The 25,243-nt window shown below is 37.0% G+C and overlaps 14 protein-coding genes across 14 annotated transcripts; 5 read left to right on the top strand and 9 right to left on the bottom strand.

Annotated features, from left to right (window-relative positions):
- Positions 1-181: 181 nt before the first annotated feature.
- Positions 182-1,657, bottom strand: LDB17 (Ldb17p; the record flags this gene model as incomplete). The annotated part of the gene is made up of 1 exon (NM_001180206.1): positions 182-1,657. The coding sequence occupies one exon, from the start codon at positions 1,655-1,657 to the stop codon at positions 182-184; it is 1,476 nt and encodes a 491-aa protein (NP_010135.1).
- Positions 1,658-2,145: 488 nt separating this feature from the next.
- Positions 2,146-3,483, bottom strand: RPN5 (proteasome regulatory particle lid subunit RPN5; the record flags this gene model as incomplete). Its single annotated transcript, NM_001180207.1, has 1 exon — positions 2,146-3,483. One exon carries the CDS (start codon positions 3,481-3,483, stop codon positions 2,146-2,148), a length of 1,338 nt encoding a protein of 445 aa, NP_010134.1.
- Positions 3,484-3,820: 337 nt separating this feature from the next.
- Positions 3,821-6,253, top strand: NOP14 (snoRNA-binding rRNA-processing protein NOP14; the record flags this gene model as incomplete). Its single annotated transcript, NM_001180208.1, has 1 exon — positions 3,821-6,253. One exon carries the CDS (start codon positions 3,821-3,823, stop codon positions 6,251-6,253), a length of 2,433 nt encoding a protein of 810 aa, NP_010133.1.
- Positions 6,254-6,488: 235 nt separating this feature from the next.
- On the bottom strand, positions 6,489-9,482 carry ATG9 (autophagy protein ATG9; the record flags this gene model as incomplete). The annotated part of the gene is made up of 1 exon (NM_001180209.1): positions 6,489-9,482. One exon carries the CDS (start codon positions 9,480-9,482, stop codon positions 6,489-6,491), a length of 2,994 nt encoding a protein of 997 aa, NP_010132.1.
- Positions 9,483-9,795: 313 nt separating this feature from the next.
- On the bottom strand, positions 9,796-11,064 carry RPC53 (DNA-directed RNA polymerase III subunit C53; the record flags this gene model as incomplete). Its single annotated transcript, NM_001180210.1, has 1 exon — positions 9,796-11,064. The coding sequence occupies one exon, from the start codon at positions 11,062-11,064 to the stop codon at positions 9,796-9,798; it is 1,269 nt and encodes a 422-aa protein (NP_010131.1).
- Positions 11,065-11,388: 324 nt separating this feature from the next.
- On the top strand, positions 11,389-13,221 carry SAS10 (rRNA-processing protein SAS10; the record flags this gene model as incomplete). The annotated part of the gene is made up of 1 exon (NM_001180213.1): positions 11,389-13,221. The coding sequence occupies one exon, from the start codon at positions 11,389-11,391 to the stop codon at positions 13,219-13,221; it is 1,833 nt and encodes a 610-aa protein (NP_010128.1).
- A 146-nt stretch (positions 13,222-13,367) lies between these two features.
- On the bottom strand, positions 13,368-16,073 carry MSH5 (MutS family protein MSH5; the record flags this gene model as incomplete). Its single annotated transcript, NM_001180214.1, has 1 exon — positions 13,368-16,073. The coding sequence occupies one exon, from the start codon at positions 16,071-16,073 to the stop codon at positions 13,368-13,370; it is 2,706 nt and encodes a 901-aa protein (NP_010127.1).
- Positions 16,074-16,350: 277 nt separating this feature from the next.
- CLB3 (B-type cyclin CLB3) lies at positions 16,351-17,634 on the bottom strand (the record flags this gene model as incomplete). The annotated part of the gene is made up of 1 exon (NM_001180215.1): positions 16,351-17,634. One exon carries the CDS (start codon positions 17,632-17,634, stop codon positions 16,351-16,353), a length of 1,284 nt encoding a protein of 427 aa, NP_010126.1.
- A 286-nt stretch (positions 17,635-17,920) lies between these two features.
- CMR1 (Cmr1p) lies at positions 17,921-19,489 on the bottom strand (the record flags this gene model as incomplete). Its single annotated transcript, NM_001180216.1, has 1 exon — positions 17,921-19,489. The coding sequence occupies one exon, from the start codon at positions 19,487-19,489 to the stop codon at positions 17,921-17,923; it is 1,569 nt and encodes a 522-aa protein (NP_010125.1).
- A 329-nt stretch (positions 19,490-19,818) lies between these two features.
- Positions 19,819-20,175, top strand: DMO2 (Dmo2p; the record flags this gene model as incomplete). The annotated part of the gene is made up of 1 exon (NM_001180217.1): positions 19,819-20,175. The coding sequence occupies one exon, from the start codon at positions 19,819-19,821 to the stop codon at positions 20,173-20,175; it is 357 nt and encodes a 118-aa protein (NP_010124.1).
- A 203-nt stretch (positions 20,176-20,378) lies between these two features.
- Positions 20,379-21,926, bottom strand: STE7 (mitogen-activated protein kinase kinase STE7; the record flags this gene model as incomplete). The annotated part of the gene is made up of 1 exon (NM_001180219.1): positions 20,379-21,926. One exon carries the CDS (start codon positions 21,924-21,926, stop codon positions 20,379-20,381), a length of 1,548 nt encoding a protein of 515 aa, NP_010122.1.
- A 167-nt stretch (positions 21,927-22,093) lies between these two features.
- YDL159W-A (uncharacterized protein) lies at positions 22,094-22,225 on the bottom strand (the record flags this gene model as incomplete). The annotated part of the gene is made up of 1 exon (NM_001184465.1): positions 22,094-22,225. One exon carries the CDS (start codon positions 22,223-22,225, stop codon positions 22,094-22,096), a length of 132 nt encoding a protein of 43 aa, NP_076884.1.
- A 251-nt stretch (positions 22,226-22,476) lies between these two features.
- DHH1 (DExD/H-box ATP-dependent RNA helicase DHH1) lies at positions 22,477-23,997 on the top strand (the record flags this gene model as incomplete). The annotated part of the gene is made up of 1 exon (NM_001180220.1): positions 22,477-23,997. The coding sequence occupies one exon, from the start codon at positions 22,477-22,479 to the stop codon at positions 23,995-23,997; it is 1,521 nt and encodes a 506-aa protein (NP_010121.1).
- An 801-nt stretch (positions 23,998-24,798) lies between these two features.
- MHF2 (Mhf2p) lies at positions 24,799-25,041 on the top strand (the record flags this gene model as incomplete). Its single annotated transcript, NM_001184530.1, has 1 exon — positions 24,799-25,041. The coding sequence occupies one exon, from the start codon at positions 24,799-24,801 to the stop codon at positions 25,039-25,041; it is 243 nt and encodes an 80-aa protein (NP_878060.1).
- Positions 25,042-25,243: the final 202 nt, after the last annotated feature.

Here is a 25,243-nt window from a genome sequence, read left to right as displayed (position 1 = left end):
CAAGTGACACACAACCTGAAATTCTGCCAGCATGTATTCGGAAGCAACCCGAACTTTAGTTTTATAGTTACGATTGTTGCATTTGTATATAAAAAGTACAATGTGTCATTAGATACTGCAGTGAGTAGAAGAAGAAATGGTCGGAAGAACCACATTAATGCAAGAAGAAATAATGCTTTACTTATTTTGGAGTTCCACATTTTCTTGATGGAGGAGGAGGAGGAGGCGGAGGCGGAGCTTTAGCCTTTCTTTTAGTCAAAGATTCTGCAGAAACATCTAATTCACGATTACTATAAAGATGGCCTTTACGAGCCAAGATATTTTGATTGTCGGGCGTCCCCAATGCAACAATGCTAGAGTTTCTACTAGTGTTATTACTAGAGACCGATGAACCTCCATCTGAAGGCGTTGAAGGTGTCTCTAACCAAGGAATTTGTTGAAGACACTTCCGAGATAAGGCCACTGTAACTTGATGCTCGTGCAACGCTGGACTGTCAACGCATATATTATCTAAAGTCGACAAGTAGTTTAATAGTTTATTCAAATCATCCTTTCTATAATGTGTTTTGGATAATTGTGTATTCTTTAATAGCGGAATCAGAACCCTTAGAAGGGTGTTTCTCAATACCTCTTCATCCTCACTGATATTCTGTAGTTCTCTGATTAATACATCGATAAGAACACGTAAGTCGTTTGTATAAAAGAAATTCATCGGAGAGTAGTCTCCTCTTGGTGTCAAGATAAGATAAATAATTTTGCACATCATAATTTGTAACGGAGGGTCCGATGCCCTATTGAATTTCAGTAATAATAGCTCCGTAAAACATCTTGAGACAGACCCATTGATCAAATACTTATAGACCTTGTTCTCAATGTCGTACTCCTTGGCAAACATCATATATTGTTCGTTCAACGCCAACAGCAGTTTAAACTCCGCGTTATTGAACATATCGTCCATAGTGTCGGACCTCATTGATTCCATCATATAGTAAACAAAAAAGTCATCCACAATTTGAAGATTAGCAATAACACACTTACAGTACTTCATAATTTGAAATAACAAATCCATCAAAACAGTTGAAATTTGCTTCATTTCGTCTATAATACCCAAATCAATATCAGTCAAACTTCGGTCTAAACTGTCCAAGGATGTACCTGTGCTAGAATTATTAGAATTGTATTGATGTTTAGAAGCAACTGTCCTTTCCTTTCCGTATTTGCTCAAATAGGCGAATTGTGTGTACAAGGTATTATAAAACACAGTAAATCCTTGGAACTTGAGCATGATTTCTAAGGAGTACACGTTTTTTTTCGCCTCACAGAGAAGAATGTAAACAATAATGAACTTCATATTCATTTCCAGTAGGTCTATGTTGAGTAACGACTGCAACTTACTTAGGCAAAACTCTTTTTTAAATTCAAATAAGGACGATTCTAACAGTATTAGCGACATCCGGTAGAGGTCACGATCAGTATTAATAAAAACCTTATAGGAATCAGTAGCAAACTTCAGGTAGGCAACCAGGCTTGAGTTAACATGGGATTCATCCAAGTTTTCCTTTGGTATGTTAGCAATAGACTCAGTTTTTTCCCAAAACTCAATTATTTCATCTTGAGTATGATTTTCAATATTTGGAGATAATGGATCTAATATCATGAGTCAAAATGAAAGGAAAAATGTTCGAAGAAAGTATAGGCTAAAGTGACATAAGTTAATCGAAAAAAAAATATTCAAAGTTTAATTCTTGTTTACTAAATGAAAAAAATATTTCACTGTTTAAAGATATGTCTATAGGTGTAGTAATTAATGTTCAGAGTTTTGCTAATCAAACGAAAAAATGACTCTTTACGCTGCTATTAATGTCATTTAAATACCATAAACAGTTTACCGTTTTGACTTTTCACTTTTTTTTTGGGTGTCTTCTTTCCCCTGAAAAATTGAAAAACTAAAATTCCATTAATTGTCACCTTATGTTTTGTGTAAGCAAGTGAAGAGAATGAGAGCAATACGTGGCCATTTTCCATTTGAGTTATATATATGCATAGATAATTTTATCTCACGTACGTAAATACACATTTCGATTAGTAACAGATTTAAAATCAAAACCGGATCTGAGATAATCCGACACTTACTCGAAAATCTCTTCATTTAGCTTGCAAACCGTGCATGATTTCCTCTTTTGTAATTAAATGGCCTATTGTTTCTATATGTTCTAATAGTTCGTCAACATTATGTGACCATTCGTTCAATAATTGGCTTGAGTTTTTTGGTTTTTCAAAATTCACGATTTTGGCTGGGCGATTAACTTTAGCGTATATGATGCCCTGGTTTACCAAATCACTGATGTATGTTTCCGTCTGGCTCTCCGTTAGGTCCAGCAATTCATTCAATCTTAGTAAAGTAATTCTGGAATAGTATTCGGAAATGACTCTTAAATTGTGCTCGATGACCCTTTTTTGTAAATCTTCCCAGTGATGCTTATTAGCTTCTCCACCAAATGCCAAATCATCCTCATTTAAGACGGGCTCATAGGTTTTTTGAACAATTGGCCATCTCATCAACTCATTCGTAGTAAACAATTTTACTAAAGATTCTTGGCTTTCTAATTTTTTCAGGTTGTTATCATTCTGGATTTTGTGAATTAAATCATTTTGTAAATTGCCGTAAGGTGAAAGGACTAAGAAATATACAATGTGCGATAAAACAGGTTTCCACTTAGCCTCATCTGATTTAATGGCGTCTGTTTGATAAATTTCTTGCAGATACTGCGCAACTTCTAGGTATTCTCTCTTGTGCAAACTAATTTTTACCAGAAGATTATAATATTCTAGCTTCAATGACTCGTATTTTGGATTTTTAAAAGTTTTTTTCAGAATTTTTCTTGAAAGCACCGTGGCTTGGGAATAATCACCTTTTAATATACTCAATTCCATTTGCTCTAATATAAACTGAATTTTCTCAGACATTTCCATGGAGCCATAGGTCTCAACCTGTAACTCACACAAGATGTCTGCAGCTTCATCAATCTTACCCTCTTCTTTCTTAATTTCCACCAAATCTTTGGTGACCCTAGCTCTTTCCACTTCTACAAATATTTTGTTCTCTGTAACCACCCTGATAGTTTCAATGACACTAATTCTGGTGTTTAAATCCAAAGATTTCGAGCTTTTCAAATATTCCATAACCTTTTGTATCATATACTGAATTGACAATTTCAACTGACCATGCTTTTTTGAGAGTAGAGTCAATTGCTCATTTAGGTCGTCCCACTTATTCCTTGATGCTAGCAGATCTACAATCTTGGCCAAAACTTCTTTCGAGGAGGCCAGATCTGAAGCTTGTCTGGTTTTCTTCTCCAACACTAACAGTTGGTCTAAAGCAGAGTTACAATCATTTTGAGCGAGCGAATCGATCTTAGGAAACTCTTCCTTCAAAATTTGGCTATAATCCTTGTCAGCCTTAATTGGTGCATCTCTTGACATCTTTCTCTACGTTTACTCTAGCAACAAAAATGGTAGTGAGCCCAGCAGTATATTCCTCTACTCTCTTAATTCAAGATTATCTCTGATGTAGTGTCCTGTTATGGTTTTTCCTTGGATTCCCCTTTGCATTTTGCCACCGAAAAGTCAAAAAGATCACATACAAGACGGGTAATATTGGGGCGATGAGCCGTACAGAACGAGTGAAAAATTTTAGGATTTATTAGGAATAATAATGATAATTTAGAGATGAGCATTTAGCGAGAAGCATCTGAAGGTTGCACTAATTATTACTGTAAATAGTACAGTTGAGAAGCAAATAAAAGGGAAGATCAAATACATGGCCGGTTCACAACTTAAGAATTTAAAGGCCGCCTTGAAGGCCCGTGGACTCACAGGTCAAACAAACGTCAAAAGTAAGAATAAAAAGAATTCCAAAAGACAAGCGAAGGAGTATGATCGTGAAGAAAAAAAAAAGGCCATTGCTGAAATCAGAGAAGAGTTTAATCCGTTTGAAATAAAGGCTGCAAGGAATAAGAGGAGAGATGGTCTGCCTTCTAAAACTGCTGATCGTATTGCTGTGGGTAAGCCTGGTATCTCTAAACAGATCGGTGAAGAACAAAGAAAGCGTGCATTTGAAGCAAGAAAAATGATGAAGAATAAACGTGGTGGTGTGATCGATAAGAGATTTGGTGAAAGAGACAAGTTGTTGACGGAAGAAGAAAAAATGTTGGAACGTTTCACCAGAGAAAGACAAAGCCAATCAAAGAGAAACGCAAATTTATTCAATCTTGAAGACGATGAAGACGACGGTGACATGTTTGGAGACGGTCTTACACATTTAGGTCAATCGCTGTCCCTAGAAGATGAGCTTGCCAATGATGAAGAGGATTTTTTAGCTTCCAAACGATTCAATGAAGATGATGCTGAGCTACAGCAACCTCAAAGAAAAAAAACCAAAGCTGAAGTCATGAAAGAGGTCATTGCCAAATCAAAATTTTACAAACAAGAAAGACAAAAGGCTCAAGGTATAATGGAAGATCAAATAGATAATCTGGATGATAATTTCGAGGATGTTATGTCTGAATTGATGATGACGCAACCCAAGAAGAATCCAATGGAACCTAAGACCGATCTAGATAAGGAGTATGATATCAAAGTGAAAGAACTACAATTGGACAAAAGAGCTGCACCCTCTGATAGAACTAAAACTGAAGAGGAGAAAAACGCTGAAGCTGAAGAAAAAAAACGGGAGTTGGAACAACAGCGTCTTGATCGTATGAACGGTATGATTGAATTAGAAGAAGGCGAAGAAAGAGGAGTAGAGGATTTGGATGATGGATTCTGGGAAAATGAAGAAGACTATGAAGACGATAATGACGGTATTGCTGATTCTGATGATGATATCAAATTTGAAGATCAAGGCAGAGATGAAGGGTTTTCTCAAATTTTAAAGAAAAAGAACATTTCCATTTCATGCCCTAGAACTCATGATGCGTTATTAGATCAAGTAAAAAAATTAGACTTAGATGATCATCCTAAGATTGTTAAGAATATTATCAAAGCTTACCAACCAAAATTGGCTGAAGGTAATAAGGAAAAGTTAGGAAAATTCACCGCTGTTTTACTGAGACACATCATTTTTCTAAGCAATCAAAACTACCTTAAAAACGTTCAAAGTTTTAAACGTACACAAAATGCATTGATCTCAATTCTAAAATCCCTTTCAGAGAAATATAATAGAGAGCTTTCCGAGGAGTGTAGAGATTATATCAATGAAATGCAAGCACGCTATAAAAAGAACCATTTTGATGCTCTATCAAATGGTGATCTGGTATTTTTTTCCATTATTGGTATTCTTTTCTCCACCTCGGACCAGTACCATTTAGTAATAACTCCAGCATTGATTTTAATGAGCCAGTTCCTGGAACAAATCAAGTTTAATTCTTTAAAGAGGATAGCTTTTGGCGCTGTCTTGGTAAGGATTGTTTCACAATATCAACGCATTTCCAAACGGTACATACCGGAGGTGGTTTACTTCTTTCAAAAAATATTACTCACTTTTATAGTTGAGAAAGAAAATCAAGAAAAACCATTAGATTTTGAAAATATTAGACTAGACTCTTACGAGTTGGGGCTTCCATTGGACGTTGACTTTACAAAAAAGAGATCAACTATTATTCCATTACATACCTTGTCAACAATGGATACCGAGGCACATCCGGTTGATCAATGTGTCTCCGTTTTACTAAATGTTATGGAATCTTTAGATGCAACTATCTCTACTGTGTGGAAGAGCTTACCTGCTTTCAATGAAATTATTTTACCGATTCAGCAGTTATTAAGTGCATACACCTCAAAGTATTCTGATTTTGAAAAGCCAAGAAATATTTTGAACAAAGTTGAAAAATTAACGAAATTCACAGAACATATTCCGTTGGCTTTACAGAACCACAAACCCGTATCCATACCTACGCATGCTCCTAAATACGAAGAAAACTTCAATCCTGATAAAAAATCGTACGATCCTGATAGAACAAGAAGTGAGATAAATAAGATGAAGGCCCAACTAAAGAAGGAACGTAAATTCACTATGAAAGAAATCCGTAAAGACGCCAAATTTGAAGCTAGACAAAGAATTGAAGAAAAGAACAAGGAGAGCAGCGACTACCATGCAAAGATGGCTCATATTGTTAACACTATTAATACCGAAGAAGGTGCGGAAAAAAACAAGTATGAAAGAGAAAGAAAACTACGTGGCGGAAAGAAATAACCAATAATAATAATTTATTAACCTCTTTTTTTCTTATTAGGCTTCTCAGAGACAACTGTATTATTTATGAAAAAGAAAAGAACTACTCATTTCTAAAACAGGGAAGGGATTCTCTTATTATTGTAGTACAAAATTAGTGGGAACTGAATAATATATGCATTTAGGTAAATACGAAAAAGAAAGGAAACAGTTATATATATAGTTATATTGGATGATGTACACGACACAGTCTGCCTTATCTTCCGACGTCAGACTTCTTGTAATACTCTTTAACAAGTCCTAAGACACCACCCTTATTGAGTATGCCATTACCATTGTAATTTGAGTTTAGCATTTTATTATGGTCTATTACATCATGATTAGGGAATGCGCCCGAATCAAGGAAAGACTCTGTTAGTACGTATTCATGATCATTATTGCCATTATTGTCATCATTTTTAGCTGTAGCATTATTGGTCCCGTTCTTAATGTCATCACCATTATTATTGTTATCCCAGTTCTTGCCGGGATTCCTTGTAGAATATATAGCAGGGGAAATATTATGGCCAGGGCCGAGAGCATGCTTACCTATTCTAAATAGCTCCGGCTTTTGACCTGGCTGAAATTGCTTTCTCCAAGAATACTTATTGTTGAGAAATGAATCGCCTTCATTATTCGGATAGCCTTTTTTTGCAGGCAATTGGTACTTCCCTGTTAAGTTTTCACTGTTGGAATAATCATCCATAAAATATACATATGATTGTAACATTTTATTATTTGCCAAATCTTTATCGCTATGGTCTTCGGCGGTAAATTTACTCCTTCGTTTACTGTTGAGTGTATGACTTCCGTTCACGGCAATCTTTTTCGTTAAACTGTCTTCATCCATGCTGTGTGTATCTTCACCGTCTATGTTTTTCATGTTAAACATAGCATACTTGCAAACGTAACCTAATCCGTCCACATATTCAGAATTCTCTCTGAAGAAATCTACAATCCTGCCGGCTGACGAGGGCAACGAAAACCAAAGTACAAACGGTGTTATCATCAGGCTAGTGAGTTCCCTCAAAAGTATTACTATTCTCAAGTTGTACAATTTACAGAACTCTAGTTTGATTTCCTCTTTGTGATATCTTCCTTCCCATTCCTTTGGTAGATAGTGTGTATATTCATACAACTCCTTGAGCGTCTCTTCGGGGTCGAAAACATGGTACTCCTGGGTTATTGTATTTCTACTTACAGACCATATAGCACCCAGAATAGTAATGTAGAAAATGACAGATCTGTCCGAGGTGATTTCAAAGTTTAAAAAGTTTTCTGGATCGAATACAGTGAGAAAAGCTAAAATGGCCACAAATGATCCACAAATAAAGGAAACAAATTTCAGAAACAAATTGGTCTTTTCCTTCGGGAACTGATCAACATACTTGTTAGCTAAGGTTGTGCTCAAACTTATTCTTTTCTTAAAAATATGGTAAAGTTCATTGTACTCACGGAATTTCCATTCAGCAATTGGTGTGTATTGACGAGCACCAATAGATCCAGGAGAAGTTTTATACTCATTAAAATATCTGAAAAAATAAAGCAAAACAAAGTATGTGACCAGAAATGGTGCCAATATAATATTAAGAAATCCTGCCAGCATGAATCTTTTTTGTAATTCTTCTCTCGTGAATTCTCTTTGAGAAGGTTTTAAAATACTTTGTTTAATAAATCCGGACTCGTTGAACACAAAGCCCATGACGCATAAATTAATATTCCATTCTAGTGTTTTTGTCAGAACGTTGGTCCTAAATAATGGAATAGGCAAGGATAAATTCAGGATGTCGCTATTGTAAAGTGCTATGAGATAGTTTTCTCTTCTCATGATTCTATTGGCAACGTCATGCGCGTCGATTCTATTCTTGGCTTTGACTTCCACAACATTTGCCGTCATAGCGTTTTGATCCTTCAAGTACATTAGCTGCTGTATCACATTTTGCCAGGGCAAAGTTTGAAGTTCGTCATCCGATATATTTAAAAGATACTTGTAAAAGTTTTGTAATTCTGATAATTTTTGAACATCAAAGTAGAGTTGAACAATTTTGAGAATCACGAAGAAATAAAACATCCAAAGGAAAAACTTTGTGAACCCCGTTATACTATTAGAATAACACTTGTCGATAATAATATCCGAAACCCGGTGACTAGTCGGTAATTTGGAGTAGTCAACACAGTGACCCATATATGTAGAAACAAAAACAACAAAAAGCAAAGTGCATATATTCAATATTTTTTCCAGTATGATGCAATAGAACCCATTTCCCAGATAATAATTGTAAACATCTTGAAGAAATATATCGAGGTTTTCTACGTTTGCCCATTTCCACAGAGCCCGCTCTTTCACGCTCAACGTATTGATTCTATCTTCCGGGGTATTGTTTAAAACGGATATATTGCTCAGTAAATTTGGCTTTCTTAATGGAAACAATTTAGTGAACCTGTTTGTATTATTTAAGGGCGAACCGGTAAACCGAGGTTGTGTAGCACTACCAAAGTATTTAGTGCCATGCTTTTGATTACCATTAATGTTACGGGGACCATTATTTGCACTCTTGTCCTTATCATGGTGAATGGCGTTCGACGAAGTAAATAGCTTTTGGGTATCACGTTGAGGGCGGTTATTCTGTAAGATATGCCTGAAAAACAAAGGTCGTTTACCGTCCTCTATAGTATTGCTTTTCTTAGAGCTAAATTCATGAATCTTGCTTTTTTGAAAAAGGGGCGTATCGTCATCAAATCCATCATTATTTATGAACTCATTATCCTCTTCTTCTTCTGACGAAAGCTGTCCGACTTTGGGCACAGAATCATCGGTAGAGCCTTCAACCAGTCTTTCTAAATTGCTTTTTTCCGTTTCAAGTACATTTTCTTTGCTCGTTACAGAATTTAGCTGGTGGTCTCCATCCAATCCATCACTAATCTGTGGAGCATACGCCTGGACTTGCTCTTCATCTACTTCATCCTCTTCTTCTGTACTAGTGCCTTGGTCAGACTCAGGAACACGTAAGTCATTCTCATCTACATCTTCGCGGCTGTCGTTAGTAGAATGCAATAAAGATGAGCCTCTCTCTATGTCTGGTAAAGGGAAGTTGCTCATCTCCTGGCTATTAAGAGAAGGATTAACTTCATCCGATTGTAAACCAAATATTCGCGATAAGAAAGTATTCTTCCCATGAGAGTTGGGTAACTGGTATTCATCTCTCTCCATAACCTAATAATTCCGTGATTTTGATATTTCAGGCTGTTCTTAAATGTCTTCTTATCAAAGTGAGATACTCATTACTTCACGGTGGTTATGGCGCTTCTTTTTGTTTAAAGTGTGGCTCCCCTAAAGTTCCGAAACTGGGTAACAATAACTAGAATAACATTACCAATGTTCAAAGAGGATGAGAAATTGTAGAAGACAAGACGTCAATAGTACCTTTTGAATGGGAATCTAAGCATCTTAATTAGTGTAATTTGTTCTAGAAGTATTTATGACTGTGTATATTCATTTATATACTCGACAGATGCGAGTGCGATTAGATTTGAGGTGTGACTACTATTTTACCGTCCACACGGCCTAGAAGTTCCGCTGAGGATGCATCATCAGCGATACTTAATGCTATAACATCTTGTAAAAATGTGGTTTCGGCACCTTTGCCAATATCCATCACCACATTTCCAATTTTCACGGAAAGTTTTCCAGATTTGTGAACCCGTATAGACCCAACCTTGCCGGCAAGTTCTCTAGTAGACAAAGCATCCTTCGTGTCCTTCTTTTTAATATTCTTCTTCTTCTTTGAAGGGTCGCTAGCCTGGGTTTCCATGTCTTCTTTTTCTTCTTTCACAGCGGGTCTTTCAAAAGCTGGTAACCTAGTAGGTAACTGGAATACCATGAATCTTTCTGGTTTATTATTCATTTTCTTTAGTTTTCGTAATATATGCTGATGATCTGCATTTAATAATTCCAACTCAGCGGCCGCTTCTTTCCCATCAACCGATTGAAACTCCTTTTCAAGTCCAAGATCTGCCAGTTTCTCATTGACTTGCCTTTCTCTTTCTTCCAAATAAGATTGTAATCCGGTTCCGACAGGCTCTGTCTTCACACTGGGGGTTGGTTCACGAGTTGGCTTTTCTGAAAGAGCTTCTTGTATTTCTCTTTTGACAGTTTCAACGTCTTCGTGTCTTACGCGGACAGGTCTCACAGGGAATAACTGTTCAATCCGTTTAGATCTCCATTCTTCGTCATCCATGTCGACGTCACTGCTCTTTTCACTTTCGCCGTCATCTTCGTCCTCTATGAGATTGCGTGCCTCGAATTCTTTTCCCATATTGAACTTCTTCTTAGATTTGGACGCTACACCTTCATTATCATCGTCTTCTGCCTCATTCTCAGAGCTCTCAGCACCATTGTCAATAGTTTCCAGGCCCTTTTGCACAAGAGATGACCCGCTTCCTTCTGATTTGATGAATCCTCTTCTCAAATCACCCTTCTCACTTACAAAGTTCCCAGCCGCCAATGGACCGCTAGAGATAACGTGTGTGTTATTTAAGTATTTGGCCATTCGCCTTTGCTGGCCGCCAGCGCCGGTTACTCTTTTATTCTTGTTATTGAAATGTTTCTTGTCATTACCTCTCTTAGATTCCTCCTCTAGCTTTACTTTGGACGCAGCTGCTTCTCTTTCTTCCTTGGACTTTCTTGCAACTGCTTTTGGTTTAAACTTTAATGAGGGCTTGGCAGATCCTCCTCCATTGGAGGAGGAATCTTTTAATGATGGCAAGCGCCCATTTCCTTTATTACTGCTCATACTTAATGAATGCTATCCCGCTTAATAAAAAACAAGATTACGCTTCGACTTTCGGTTAGTCTAGCAAATTATAAATACCTCAATATCTTTCTAGCTGTCCTCTTTTGAATTGTTCTCTTGAATACCATAATTCTCTGGTCATTATCTTCTGCTGATCAAAAAATTGGACTTTGCAGGGCGGATGAAAAATTTTCAAACTGCGCTTCTGCAATGAAAAAAAATTCAATAATGAAGCTCATCTCATCATAGCTCATCTCACTGATGCTTTTATACAAAAAGTTTTGGAGGAAGAGAAAACATATTAGAGTGGGTGTATAGAATAATATGGTACGCAAAGGCTCAAACAGAACTAAGACCTCTGAAGTTGGGGATGAGATTAATCCGTATGGTTTAAACGAAGTTGATGATTTTGCTTCTAAAAGGGAAAAGGTTTTACTTGGACAATCCACCTTTGGCGACAGTAATAAAGATGATGACCATTCTCTGTTAGAAGACGAAGATGAGGAAGAAGTCTTAGCCATGGATGAAGATGATGAGTCAATAGATGAAAGAGAAGATGAGGAAGAAGAAGAGGAAGAGGAACTAGATGGTGCTGCAGCCTATAAGAAAATATTTGGTAGAAACTTAGAAACTGACCAGCTTCCTGAGGAAGATGAAGAGAATGGTATGTTAGACAACGAGAATGCCTGGGGGTCCACAAAAGGAGAATATTATGGGGCTGATGATTTAGATGATGACGAAGCTGCTAAGGAAATAGAAAAGGAAGCTTTACGACAACAAAAGAAGCATCTGGAAGAACTTAATATGAACGATTACTTAGATGAAGAAGAAGAAGAAGAGTGGGTCAAAAGTGCCAAAGAATTTGACATGGGTGAATTTAAGAACTCGACCAAGCAGGCTGATACTAAAACTTCCATAACGGATATTCTAAATATGGATGACGAAGCAAGGGATAACTATTTAAGGACAATGTTTCCTGAATTTGCTCCACTTTCAAAAGAATTCACAGAATTAGCTCCAAAGTTTGACGAATTAAAGAAATCTGAGGAAAATGAGTTCAATAAATTAAAGCTAATTGCACTTGGAAGTTACCTAGGCACAATATCATGTTACTATAGTATCTTGTTGCACGAACTCCATAATAATGAAGATTTCACATCTATGAAGGGACATCCGGTCATGGAAAAGATTTTAACGACAAAAGAGATTTGGAGGCAAGCCAGCGAATTGCCATCTAGTTTTGATGTGAATGAAGGAGATGGTTCTGAAAGTGAAGAAACCGCAAACATTGAGGCCTTTAACGAAAAGAAGCTGAATGAGTTGCAAAACAGTGAAGATTCTGATGCAGAGGATGGAGGAAAACAAAAGCAAGAAATTGATGAAGAAGAAAGAGAAAGCGATGAAGAAGAAGAAGAAGAAGATGTTGATATTGACGATTTTGAAGAGTACGTAGCACAATCACGTCTGCATTCTAAACCGAAAACATCATCAATGCCTGAAGCTGATGATTTCATTGAATCTGAGATTGCTGATGTGGACGCACAAGACAAAAAAGCTCGTAGAAGAACTTTGCGTTTCTATACTTCGAAAATTGATCAACAAGAAAATAAAAAGACGGATAGATTCAAAGGTGATGATGATATTCCATATAAGGAACGTTTATTTGAAAGGCAGCAACGTCTGTTGGATGAAGCTCGTAAACGTGGTATGCATGATAATAATGGTGCTGACCTAGACGATAAGGATTACGGTTCTGAAGATGAAGCTGTGTCTAGGAGCATCAACACTCAAGGCGAGAACGATTATTATCAACAGGTTCAGAGAGGTAAACAAGACAAGAAAATATCTCGTAAAGAGGCTCATAAGAATGCTGTTATTGCTGCAAGGGAAGGAAAATTGGCGGAATTGGCTGAAAATGTCTCAGGTGATGGTAAGCGTGCCATTAATTATCAAATTTTAAAGAACAAGGGTCTAACGCCTAAAAGAAACAAGGATAACAGAAACTCTCGTGTCAAGAAGAGAAAGAAATACCAAAAGGCACAAAAGAAACTCAAGTCGGTTCGTGCAGTTTATTCTGGTGGTCAATCTGGCGTCTATGAAGGTGAAAAGACAGGTATCAAGAAGGGTTTGACGAGGTCTGTTAAATTCAAGAATTAAAAAAATTTACATATGTAGTATTTACCCAAGTAGTGGTGTCAAAATTTTTGTACCCATACAATATATTTTTATAAGAAAAGAGCAACCGCTTGACATTTATTAACTTAAATATGTTACAAGTAAGCGTTTTTTTATTCTTTGATATATTAGCGAAGGAAATTTTTCAATTTAAGCCTGAGATTCTCGGAAGTTGTTGTAGTTTCGAGATCCAAATCCCAAGATAAAAACTTTTTCACTATTTCCTGATTCTTTTGGAATTCTCTCATCTCCTTTTCGGTCAGATTTCCACATTGCTGAACTACGTCATCGCCTCTATTAATCATGCGAGATAGTTCTTCAGCCCTTTCCACAATATCTCTGCTCAAACCACATACTTTTGCGCAATATATGCCAAATGACTGCTTTGAGATCCCCTCCTTTACTTTGAATAGGAATGTGATTCCCTCACTTTCATGATCTTCTCCGACATGTGCTGTTTCTAAAAGATTATATTTTTGGCTGATAAGTATATCAGTGCAGTAATGTTTGATACCTTTTATATTCTCTGTGAGTACATTTTCGTTAAATAGTTCATGAAAGTGTGTACATGCGATTATGCGTGGACATTTTTCACTCTTGGACATATTGAGCATTATGGAACCAAATAGTGAAGGTCCATCTAAAATATCAGTACCTTTGCCGTATTCATCAATTAAAATGAGACTTTTTTCAGTGGCCAAACTCAGTGATTTTGCCATTTGTTGAGAATCTAGCAAAAAGGAACTTTGAGTCTTATAAACAGTTTCTTGAGTCCTGATTCTAGTTAATATTTTATCCGCTATTCCAATTCTCGCTCTCTCTGCTGGAACAAAACAACCAATTTGTGCCAAGTACACAATTAAACCATTCTGTGTAAGATATACAGACTTTCCAGATGCATTAGCGCCAGTGACTACAATGATTCTTCCTTTATTTTGTTCACACCAACTTAATTCAGAAAATAGCCCGCCATCAATCATTGTGCTATTGGGGATATAATTATCAAGGAATGTTTCATACAAAGCATGTCTTCCGTTAATAATTTCCAATATGCACTCATCTTCCACCAATTGAGGCTCTGCATAATTCCTTTCAGCAGACACTTGAGCGAACGATAATAATATTTCCAGTTCACTAAGCAGTATATTGTAAGCAGTGAGTTGAGTCTTTCTTCTCAGAATTTGTTCTTGTAAGGAAAACAGGATTTCAATTTCAAAATCTGAAATCGCGCCATAAATATCGCCGTATGTTTCATCCAGCTCAAGAACCCTGCCATTTTTGAAGTATATATTTTCTGAACTCCTAAAGATCTCTTCCCATTGAAGGTTTGGAATGCCATCCAATAAAGGTTCCATTAAGACGCTAATGGTTACTAAGTATCCTAATTGGGGAATATAAACAGCATTCACTAACTTTTCTAAACTCTTTGTTGTCTTACAATCTTCTTGAGGCATAGTATTCAGTAAAAAAATTTGAGTTTCTCTTGCGACATCCAGTAAGATCCCTTCCAAATGATTATAAATATTTCTGCATTCGTCTAATCTGTTGTCAACCCCCGTATTTATCGTGAGCGTCTTGGTATCTCTTGATGTGTCAAAATCTATTACCGTTTCTACTTTTCTCAAACATTCCTTTAAAGCTGATATATCAACCTTATTTTTGATATCATGTAAAATGTTGGCTTCGTCTGAACCTAATTTCAAGGACGACACCAGTTGAAATATAGCTATTCCTTTTTCTAAAAAACTTGCAACCTTGGACCATGTCCCTAATGTCGATTTACCACTTCTTAACTGATTTATAAACCCAAAAGCGTCTGGACATCTTTTTATTGATTGGCTAAGGTCACTAAAAATGATGGCGTTTTGTTTATCCAATAAGGTTCTTATGATGCTGTATCTTGTTTCTATCCGTTTTTTATTGGTTAATGGGTTAATAAGCCAAGACTTCAAAATTCTCCTGGCGTAGTCCGAAGACACTTGATTGAATAGTTCAAATACACTAAAGAAACCATTTCTCATCATCTTATCATGGCCCAGTTTATGAGCTGTTGGAAAAATATGCAAAGCCGATATAGTATTTTCATCCAGTACCATCCGATCCCTTATGTCGATATACCTTATGCCATGTATCACATCTTCAAAAGCATTCTGAACTAATCGTCCTGTTACCATATTACTTGAAGCAGTACTGTCATTGTATTCACCAAGTTGTTCATGATTTGCAAGGATGCATCCCACTGTACCTAAGGTGACTGTGGTGGTAAATTTGCTATTTGATAATATGTCGTTCAATATAGTCTGATTATCATGACCCCTTAACTGCAATGACTGCAATAAGTCCCATTTTTTGAAACGTTTTATTGGTTGTAGTTCTAGCCTACAGTTTATCTCATCGCATTTTGTCTTAATGTAGTCGAAAATCCAATCCTCCAATCTTGCCGGCACTAGGCATACAGTTGGGTTTGCTTCCATTATTAAAAGTCCAAGTAACAGACTTATGTCGTTTGAAGACATATCTGCATCATCGATAAGATCATGAGACGAAATTGTTGTTTTATTGACCACGTAGTCCTGGTCAAACGCTTTCAAAGTCTTGGTATGATAATCTAAAATAGAACACCCGAGTTTTCCTCCAGAAAAGTCAATACACATTACAATCTCCTCGTCAAAATCGAAGGAGAAAATGGTAGAGCTATCCTCTTCACGATTTGTATCACCTTCGTTAAATTCTCCGTCATTGTTGGCAACGACAGCACCTTTATCCCGCAAACCTTCCCCATTACCAATGCTTCTCATTGTTTCCGATGCGCTTATGAGCCATTCATGGGACATATTCCATTTGGTGGCAGTATATGAATGAGTAAGTTATTTTGAATGAGTTGTTTTGTTAACCTTGATTTTAGCTTCAATTTTTTAATAATTAACCGCCGAGCTAATTTCGCGTCATATCCATATGGATTGTGGATGCTTTAAAAAAAGTACGGAGATTAGTATGTTTTAAGGTTAAAAAGTTACATATGTTTATTACTGATGATTAAAGTTTTTGTGTGCAAAAGACGGTAATGAATCCTTTTTCCTTTGTTGATGCCATGTCTCGAGCTGAGGCTTTTTAGTTAGATCTTTCTACTCTGTGTTCAGCTAATGCTATCCACTTCGCTACGATCTGTGAAGAATGCAAATAACGACGTGAAGAATATTTTCTCCATATGGCGTTATGACGTTTAGAGGCATATCTGCAATTTTCTAAAATAATGGTGGCCAACGGAAGAATTTGTTCTTGTGTATAATTGGAATAGTAGACGTGCGCCAGAGACCACTGATTTTGGCCCAGAATAATCTTACTTAGAAAGTATGCACCGGCAGCTAACCAACTAGGTTGAGCGGAAACCAGTCGATGGTCCATTATTGTGGATTCCAATAGATATTTGGCCAGTGTTCTCGTATCATGCTCGTAATCGTCTGCCTTACTGATTCTTCGTAAAAATGACATCGGACCAGGCCAACCCAATTCAAATTCTAAGCCGTTCAAAATAGTTCTTTCTGCGTCCAGCAGGTCGTTCCTTGAGTAGCAGTTTTCTGACATGTATACGAAATCCTTGATTGTAGGACAGTTGATTTCCTCATATTTAGCAGCAATGAAGAGTGAGGCTGCACCCACAAGTTGGAACTTATTTACAGGAACAACTTCTTTGCACAGATATCTGTCTATTATATTAATGCAGAGATATAGAGTTTCAGGTAAAAGTTGAAATTTTTCATGTACTTGGACGATCCAATCAATCAGTGTGCTTCGAAACGACCATCTTAACTCTGGTTGTTTATCCATGTAGTACGGGTTGGGTTTATACAGGTCTTCCAATTTCCTCATATACTCGAATATCTCATTAGATAATTCGGCAACCATGACCACATCGTACACGTCATCATCATTGGGATCTAATGTAGTTCTATAGTAAGTTCTAAATGCATGCTCCCAGACCAATGTATCACTAGCATAATGTTGCAACAGTAGAGGCTCCTGGTCTTCTTCTTCATCCTCTTCGCTTTCTCCGTCGTCTTCAACGGGTTCCTCTTGTTCCCTGTCCGTTAACAAATCGTTATGATCAGCTTCTTTTCTCTGTGCAACACTATTCGCATCCAGCCTTTCTTCCTCAATTATCGCAGCTGAATCCAATCTTTCTTTAATTGGGGCGACTTTTGGCTTACTTATGCTGTTGTTGCTAGAGTTTGTCGCAACTATATTGGTAACGTCGCTAAGTGCGACCCTCGGGTGCGCAGATGAAATATGACTGAGGGATCCAGTCCTGTGTTTAAGATTACCTATAGGTGCCACATTTTCATCCTCGGGGCTCCTGATGTGTCCAGAGCTCAAAGACTGTGAGTTATGATGCATTTATAATAAGCAATGATAAAAAGGACAAAATATCTCTATGTTTTAAAGCGAAGGACAGAAACAATAAATAGCTTTTTCTCTGCAATTTTCTTTTCTTTTCTTCTAAGCAAGCAGCTAAAAATTTCTGATCGTTTTCTTTCGACCGGATCAAAAATGTTTTTATGTGTCCATGTTCTTGCATTTCAATATTTTTGTTTTCTTTTGTTTTGTTTTGTTCCTTCGCTTGTCGCCTCGTTCTGCTGAAAAGCGGGAGAGAAAAAAGGCAGTGCGGGTAACTGAGATGTTTTCATTCTTCCTGCTTTATGGTTCCGGAGTCATCAGTAAAGAGGAATATTTTGCCGCTAGAATTACCACCTGCAATCCAGTTTCGCAGCGGGTGCCAACTAATTACAGCTGGGACAGTAGCTGTGGGTAGGTGAGCCAGTTGCTGGCCTTCGCTGTTGTATATGTCGATGGCGCGCTTCATGTTAGCTATTGCAAAAACATTCTTGTTCGGCTTGAACCTGGCCTTGAGGATGCTTGTCCATCTTCCTGTTTGGCAATTGTGCTGAATCGTTAGTTTGGGCTCCAACTTCGCAGAAAGGTGATCCCTACTCTTGACATCGAATAAGCGGATGGTATCGTCATAGCCATTGCACACTAAGGTGCCATCTGTCGGTGAGTAAGAAACTGCAGAGACGCTCAATCTTGAGTCATATGTGGAGACAATTTCATGACTGGGATAGTCTTCATATTGTGACCACTCTGGCTTTTTAACAAGGTTTCTTGTATCCCAGATTTTGAGTGTTCTATCAAGTGATCCGGTGGCAATCTCGTAGGGTCTCATGGGATTTATTGCCATAGACCCGATCTTCTTGTCTGCGAGTCTTCGCAGATTATACTCTGATTTTTTTACTCTTGTGTCAAACGTGGTGAATTCACCACCTAATGTGGTGAGGAATAAAACATTTGGGTTTTCGTAGCTAAACTGGCAATCGCTGATACCCAGTGAATCGTCATATTCATTTTTCAAGGTGAGAACCTCTTCACTCTGTAAGTTATTCAAGTGAACTGACCTGATGCTTCCGTCGTAAGAGGTGAGCAATATCTTCGATGTGTCCGCAGGGAAGCAATCAATACGGCCGACGTTTTTGGTAAATAGTTTCACTCTGGTGATATCGGGTTCTTCCATTCGGTCCTCTTCGCTGTCAGCTAGTGGTTCATCTCTAACGTTCCAAAAACCCACAGTACCGCTTGTATCACCTGCAATTATTAGCTTTTTTTCCATAGCAGGATGGAAGTAAGTGGCAGAGATTCTTTCGTATGTAATCTTAATTTCGTTCGGTTGAAAAACGTCATATAGATCCAAATCAAATTCGTCCATCCCCGTAACGTCACCCTGTCTCTTTTTTATTTCTTCAAAGAAATCACCAGAAGAAAAGTTTCCGTTATTAAACCTCTTGAATTTCTCTAAAAGGGCACTTTCGTCTTCATCCTTGATCAGATCACTTAATTTCACATCTCCTATTACAGGTTTCTCCTTTATTGCGTCTATAAAATTCTTATCCTGGCCATCTGGAGAACCCATTTTAAGCAACTGATTATCGTTCACATTGGGTATTCCTTTCACATCGTCTGCAGACTCACCCCTTAGCCTTCTTGATCTTCGTGTAGGTAAAGTGGGACTCGCAGACTTGGTTGCTCTGGTATTAGTTGTTTTTTGTTTCTTTTTTGCAGGAGCTCTAGATTTTTCCAACACCCCAGCCTCGTGCTTAATTTGAGATGCTACTCCAGACAAATGGAGTTTTTTCAATAAATCGTTATTCCTTTTGATGTTCTCTAAACGTTTTTTCTGAAATTCTGTTAATTCCGGCATTCTTGACTGAAAAGCAGCTTTCTTTTAATTGCCGTACTAAAATAGATCGCCTATTGTGTACTATTGACGACAAATGCAAGATTAAAGGGTTTTTATCTTCTCTTTAACAATTGTTCAAATATACATTTACCTCTTTTGGCGTTATTATAATTGTAACATGTCAGAAATTGAACATTAACAAAAAACGCGTAATATGGGGTCCTCGGGTGAAAAATTAACGATGGGCTTTTGAAAAAAGGTACGAGCATATAAAGCGAGTACAGTCATTGTGTGCCACCAAGTAGGAAACAAAACACCGCTTAGAGAGAAACAGCAAGTGGTGAAAAACAATGAGTAATATTTTGGCAGTGTTCAACCCTCCACCACAAAGGGAGCTGGAAAAAGAAGAGACTATGGATTGCGTTCCTTGTCAAGTCATGAGCACTATGTTTTCTGTTGGATTTGGCTCATACTTGGCATCTGGGAAACCATTCAAGTATGGTAAAAAAGAAGCCAAAAGAGGCATTTCTCTGACTGAATTTGAAAAAAGAAACCCACAATGGTGGAAAGTAACTTTACGTAGCTTCGGTGGGTTATTAATCGCCTTCGGTTTCGTTAGAGGAACCGAAGGTTGGTTGTGGCATAAAAATAAAGAATATAAGAACTATAAGAAATTAAGTAACGATGGTGAAACACAGGCTAACTAGTATTATTCGCAAGCTTCTCTCAATCGTGAAATTTTCTGTACATAAAGTGCTACTTTGATGATTATTTTTAAAAATATTGTTACATTAGAAAATTGGTTTGTGATTTACATAATCAGGAGAGTCTATATATATATGAATATAGCTTTGAGAAAGGGATGTGAAAAAAAGTGCAATATGTTCCTAACTAATGTTATCGCATGCATTCAATGGGTTGATCTTTCCGATTGTTTCTTTTCTAACTTGGCACGGTCCAAGGCTTCTCTTTTAATTCTCTTGTCTTCCTTTATTTTAGATTTTATTTTTCTACACCAATGTCTAAATTTATCATCTTTAGACGGTGATACGTATTTCATTATAAGATCATGATGTAGCAATTCATGAATCGATGACCTTTCCCTTTCATTCTTAATACAACACCTATTGACAAAATCTGTCATTTCCTTGGAATAGATACGGTCTTTGGGTAATCTTGGTGAAGGCTCGTTGACAATACGTTGCAGCAAATCCAATATGCCATCAGGTGTATCGTTATGCCCACCTAGGGGAAACTCTCCAGTTACCAGCTCGATGATCATTAAGCCCAATGACCAAACGTCCCCTTTGATAGAATAAACGTTTCCTTGTATCCTCTCTGGTGACATATAAGTGGACGTTCCAACAAATGTATCAGCGATAGAATTTATTAGTTTTTTGGAAACTCCAAAATCACATAACTTAATCTGCCCCTTACTATTAATCAGAACATTGGAAGGCTTGATATCACGATGAATGATCTTATATTGTCGGTACAAATGATCCAAGCCATTTAGTACGCCATACGCTATTTTTGATATTGTTAATTCGTTGAACCAGGTTTTCTTACTCGAAACAGTCCCTCTTTGAACAAACCTTTTATAAACGGACAGTATTTTATCTAAAGAACCACAATCAGAGTATTCCATTAAAATTATGATTTCATTATTTATATGCTGGTTATAATAAGCTCCATAGAAGGTGATAATGTTTTCATGGGGCTTAACGTTTTTGACGATAGATAATTCCCTAACTAATTGGTTGATGATTGTACTGTTATTCTGTTCCACAGGAATGGTTTTTTTGGCAACTATTTTGGAATCAGGAACATGTAGTGCCTTCACCACAGTTCCAGAATTTCCAGCACCAATTTTCCCCAACTGAACCAAGTCCTGGAGTTGTATATAATTACCATTTGAAGTTCCCGACAACGTATCTTTCAGATCTGCTGCGGCTGGCGATAGGCTTTCCTCCAAAGGTGGTAGTGATATCGAATGTTCGTTTTCAACTGGTGTTGCAATATTGGACAATCCCTGAATCGTAGAGGGAGTAGAATTCGTGGATGATGGCGATAATCCGAAATTATTACTGTACGCATCTATAATGCATGGCGTGGACAAAGATGATGATGATGATACACACGGGGATTGTGATAGAGAAGACAGAACTAAAACAGGTTCATTTTGCGGTTGCTGTATTACCACAGTGTTTGGTTTCGATATAGCTTGGTCATCACCAAACGCATCCAACGTCAGTTTTTTTTTTATGCCTCTTCGCAAAAACAGGTTGCTATTATTCTGTATTGCATTAATGTTAGACATCACGTGGCCTTCTATTCGAGATTGTCCCTGGTGAGTCTCTGTCTTTTCCTGCAATTGGCCATTATTGCCCACATCTGGGTGCAGGTTAAGATTGAGCCCTTTCAAGTTCCTTCTCTGTAAAGTCTTTCGTTGAAACATGACCAACAACCAATATACCACGCTGCAAAAACAGATATGATCCGATGCAGTTTTCTTATCATTAGTGTCGCTTCACATTAACCTGTAGGTCTTCTAATCCATCAGATGGGCCAATAATAGTATGATATCGCCGTTACCCCACGAATCACTTATAACGAGGACAGTGATCAAAAAAGGGAGGGAAAAAAATTTCGTAAGAAAAAGGACAACACAATCTTAGAACTAATGGGCGATTGTAACATTGGGGTTTGCAAGAAAAGACAATCATCAATAAAAGTGTTTATTATCTGATTGTACATTTATTTCTCATCATTGGATTCAGTTTTGTTTCATCCACATTCTTTTAAGACCACAAGCTTAATATTTTCATTCATAAAGGATTGTACGACAAAACAACAATAATAGTAAATATAGTCATATTTTATTCCTAATAGAAAGATAGACGCAGAAAATTCTTACTTTTAGCCCTTTTATTTCTTCATAACCGCATCGCCATTCGCATAATAACTTATCCCAGGCCTAAAATACGACAAGAAAGAAAATAGTAGTAATGGGTTCCATCAATAATAACTTCAACACTAATAATAACAGTAATACGGATCTCGATCGGGACTGGAAAACTGCATTGAATATTCCCAAGAAGGATACCAGACCACAGACAGATGATGTCTTAAATACAAAGGGTAATACTTTTGAAGATTTTTATTTGAAAAGAGAGCTGTTAATGGGTATTTTTGAAGCCGGTTTTGAAAAACCATCCCCTATTCAAGAAGAGGCTATTCCGGTAGCAATAACTGGTAGAGACATATTGGCCAGAGCAAAGAATGGTACAGGTAAGACAGCCGCATTTGTTATTCCTACGTTAGAGAAAGTCAAACCAAAGTTGAATAAAATTCAGGCTTTGATCATGGTTCCCACAAGAGAGTTAGCTCTGCAAACTTCCCAAGTCGTCCGTACATTGGGAAAACACTGTGGTATTTCATGTATGGTGACCACTGGTGGTACCAATTTGAGAGACGATATTCTAAGATTAAATGAAACAGTCCATATTTTGGTTGGTACTCCTGGTAGAGTGTTGGATTTAGCTTCGAGAAAAGTAGCAGATCTGTCTGATTGTTCATTATTCATCATGGACGAAGCCGATAAAATGTTATCTCGTGACTTCAAGACAATAATTGAACAAATCTTATCCTTCTTACCTCCAACTCACCAATCTTTATTATTTAGCGCTACTTTCCCACTAACGGTTAAGGAATTCATGGTTAAACATCTGCATAAGCCTTATGAAATTAATTTGATGGAAGAATTGACTCTAAAGGGTATTACTCAATACTACGCCTTTGTTGAAGAAAGACAAAAGCTACATTGTTTAAATACTTTATTCTCTAAGCTTCAAATTAATCAAGCCATTATTTTTTGTAATTCTACTAACCGTGTCGAATTACTAGCCAAGAAAATCACTGATTTAGGCTATTCCTGTTATTACTCTCATGCAAGAATGAAGCAACAAGAAAGAAATAAAGTTTTCCACGAATTTCGTCAAGGTAAGGTTCGTACATTGGTCTGCTCCGATTTATTGACCCGTGGTATCGATATTCAAGCCGTTAATGTCGTTATCAATTTCGATTTCCCCAAAACGGCAGAAACATATTTACATCGTATTGGTAGATCCGGTAGGTTTGGCCACTTGGGTTTAGCAATCAATTTGATTAACTGGAATGATCGGTTTAACCTTTATAAAATCGAACAAGAACTGGGCACTGAAATTGCGGCTATTCCGGCCACTATCGATAAGTCATTGTATGTGGCTGAAAATGACGAAACGGTACCTGTCCCATTCCCGATAGAGCAACAGAGCTATCATCAACAAGCGATACCTCAGCAACAATTACCATCTCAGCAACAATTTGCTATTCCTCCGCAGCAACATCATCCACAATTCATGGTTCCTCCTTCGCATCAGCAACAACAGGCGTATCCTCCACCGCAAATGCCATCGCAGCAGGGGTATCCTCCACAGCAGGAACATTTCATGGCGATGCCACCTGGTCAGTCACAACCCCAGTATTAAAGAATATCTAAGAAAAAATAACTACTGTGGTGAGATACGCTTTTTTTGTGATCTAATCGTCGATTATTTTTATCTTTTTTCAAATCTCCATTGTGAATTACATTACTTTGTAACCATACTTTTACTATTGATTTTGAACAAGAATCAGTCGTAATTTAATTTTTGTCTCTGCTTTTTTATTTTTTTATCCGTTTTCTCTAGTTTCTGTGCTGATTTTTTTATCCTCATTTGCGCACCGTTTTTATTACTATCACTTTGTTATTTCTTTTTGTTTCTCTAAAATTATCTCAAACCACTTCATTCTTTTACCAGTCATTGTTGTAACCAATACTACCGTCCATATCAAGAGCTCAAGTGCACTTGCCCAGTTTCATCGACACTTTCGCTTTTAGCTAACTTTTATTGTTATAATTTCCACAATAAACTATTCATTTCAACTGACAAGATGAAACTTTCTTTGAATATTCTTTCTTTTTTTGAGTTTTTTTTTTTTTAAAAGCTTTTTTTTTTTTTTTTTTATAGAGAGTAATCTCAAGGAAAGAATATTAATACTGTGTATATATATATATATATATACATATATATATAAAACTGTTTAGATAAATTAACCAACCAAAAAGATACATGTATTTTTATTATTTTTACCTATTATTTTTTACTTTGCTGCATCTTCATGTTTCCGGGAGACCAGAATTATCTTTCGGGCCAAAATATCAAAAATCAATCATACATAAAAGCGTGTTAGAATTTACATTATTGCACTTAGAAAGGACATGAGTACAGAGCACAGTAATTGTGGTGATGTTATCTAAAGAAGCGTTAATAAAAATCCTCAGCCAAAATGAAGGTGGTAATGATATGAAAATTGCCGATGAAGTAGTACCAATGATACAGAAATATTTGGATATATTCATTGATGAGGCGGTGCTGCGGTCCTTGCAATCTCACAAGGACATTAACGGAGAACGTGGCGATAAAAGTCCCTTAGAGTTATCGCATCAAGATTTAGAGCGTATCGTAGGGCTTCTTCTGATGGATATGTAAAAGTATTCAACTTACATTACATCCATGTAAAGACATAAGACATTCCTGGTTGTCTGATAAATTTAAAGCACTATATTTTCTTTCAGTCGTCCTGAACTACGTTAGTTTACTAAAGTAGTTTTTGGAGCGATCGTGCGCTCACATATACAAATATACAGTTCATTTTATACTAAACGCTTGCATCAAAACGCGCTGTGAAATG

The sequence above is a fragment of the Saccharomyces cerevisiae genome, chromosome IV, assembly GCF_000146045.2.
Source record: "Saccharomyces cerevisiae S288C chromosome IV, complete sequence".
NCBI lineage: Eukaryota > Fungi > Ascomycota > Saccharomycetes > Saccharomycetales > Saccharomycetaceae > Saccharomyces > Saccharomyces cerevisiae.
The sequence above is the reverse complement of the archived record's forward strand: the minus strand, read 5'-3'. Positions and strand labels throughout refer to the sequence as shown.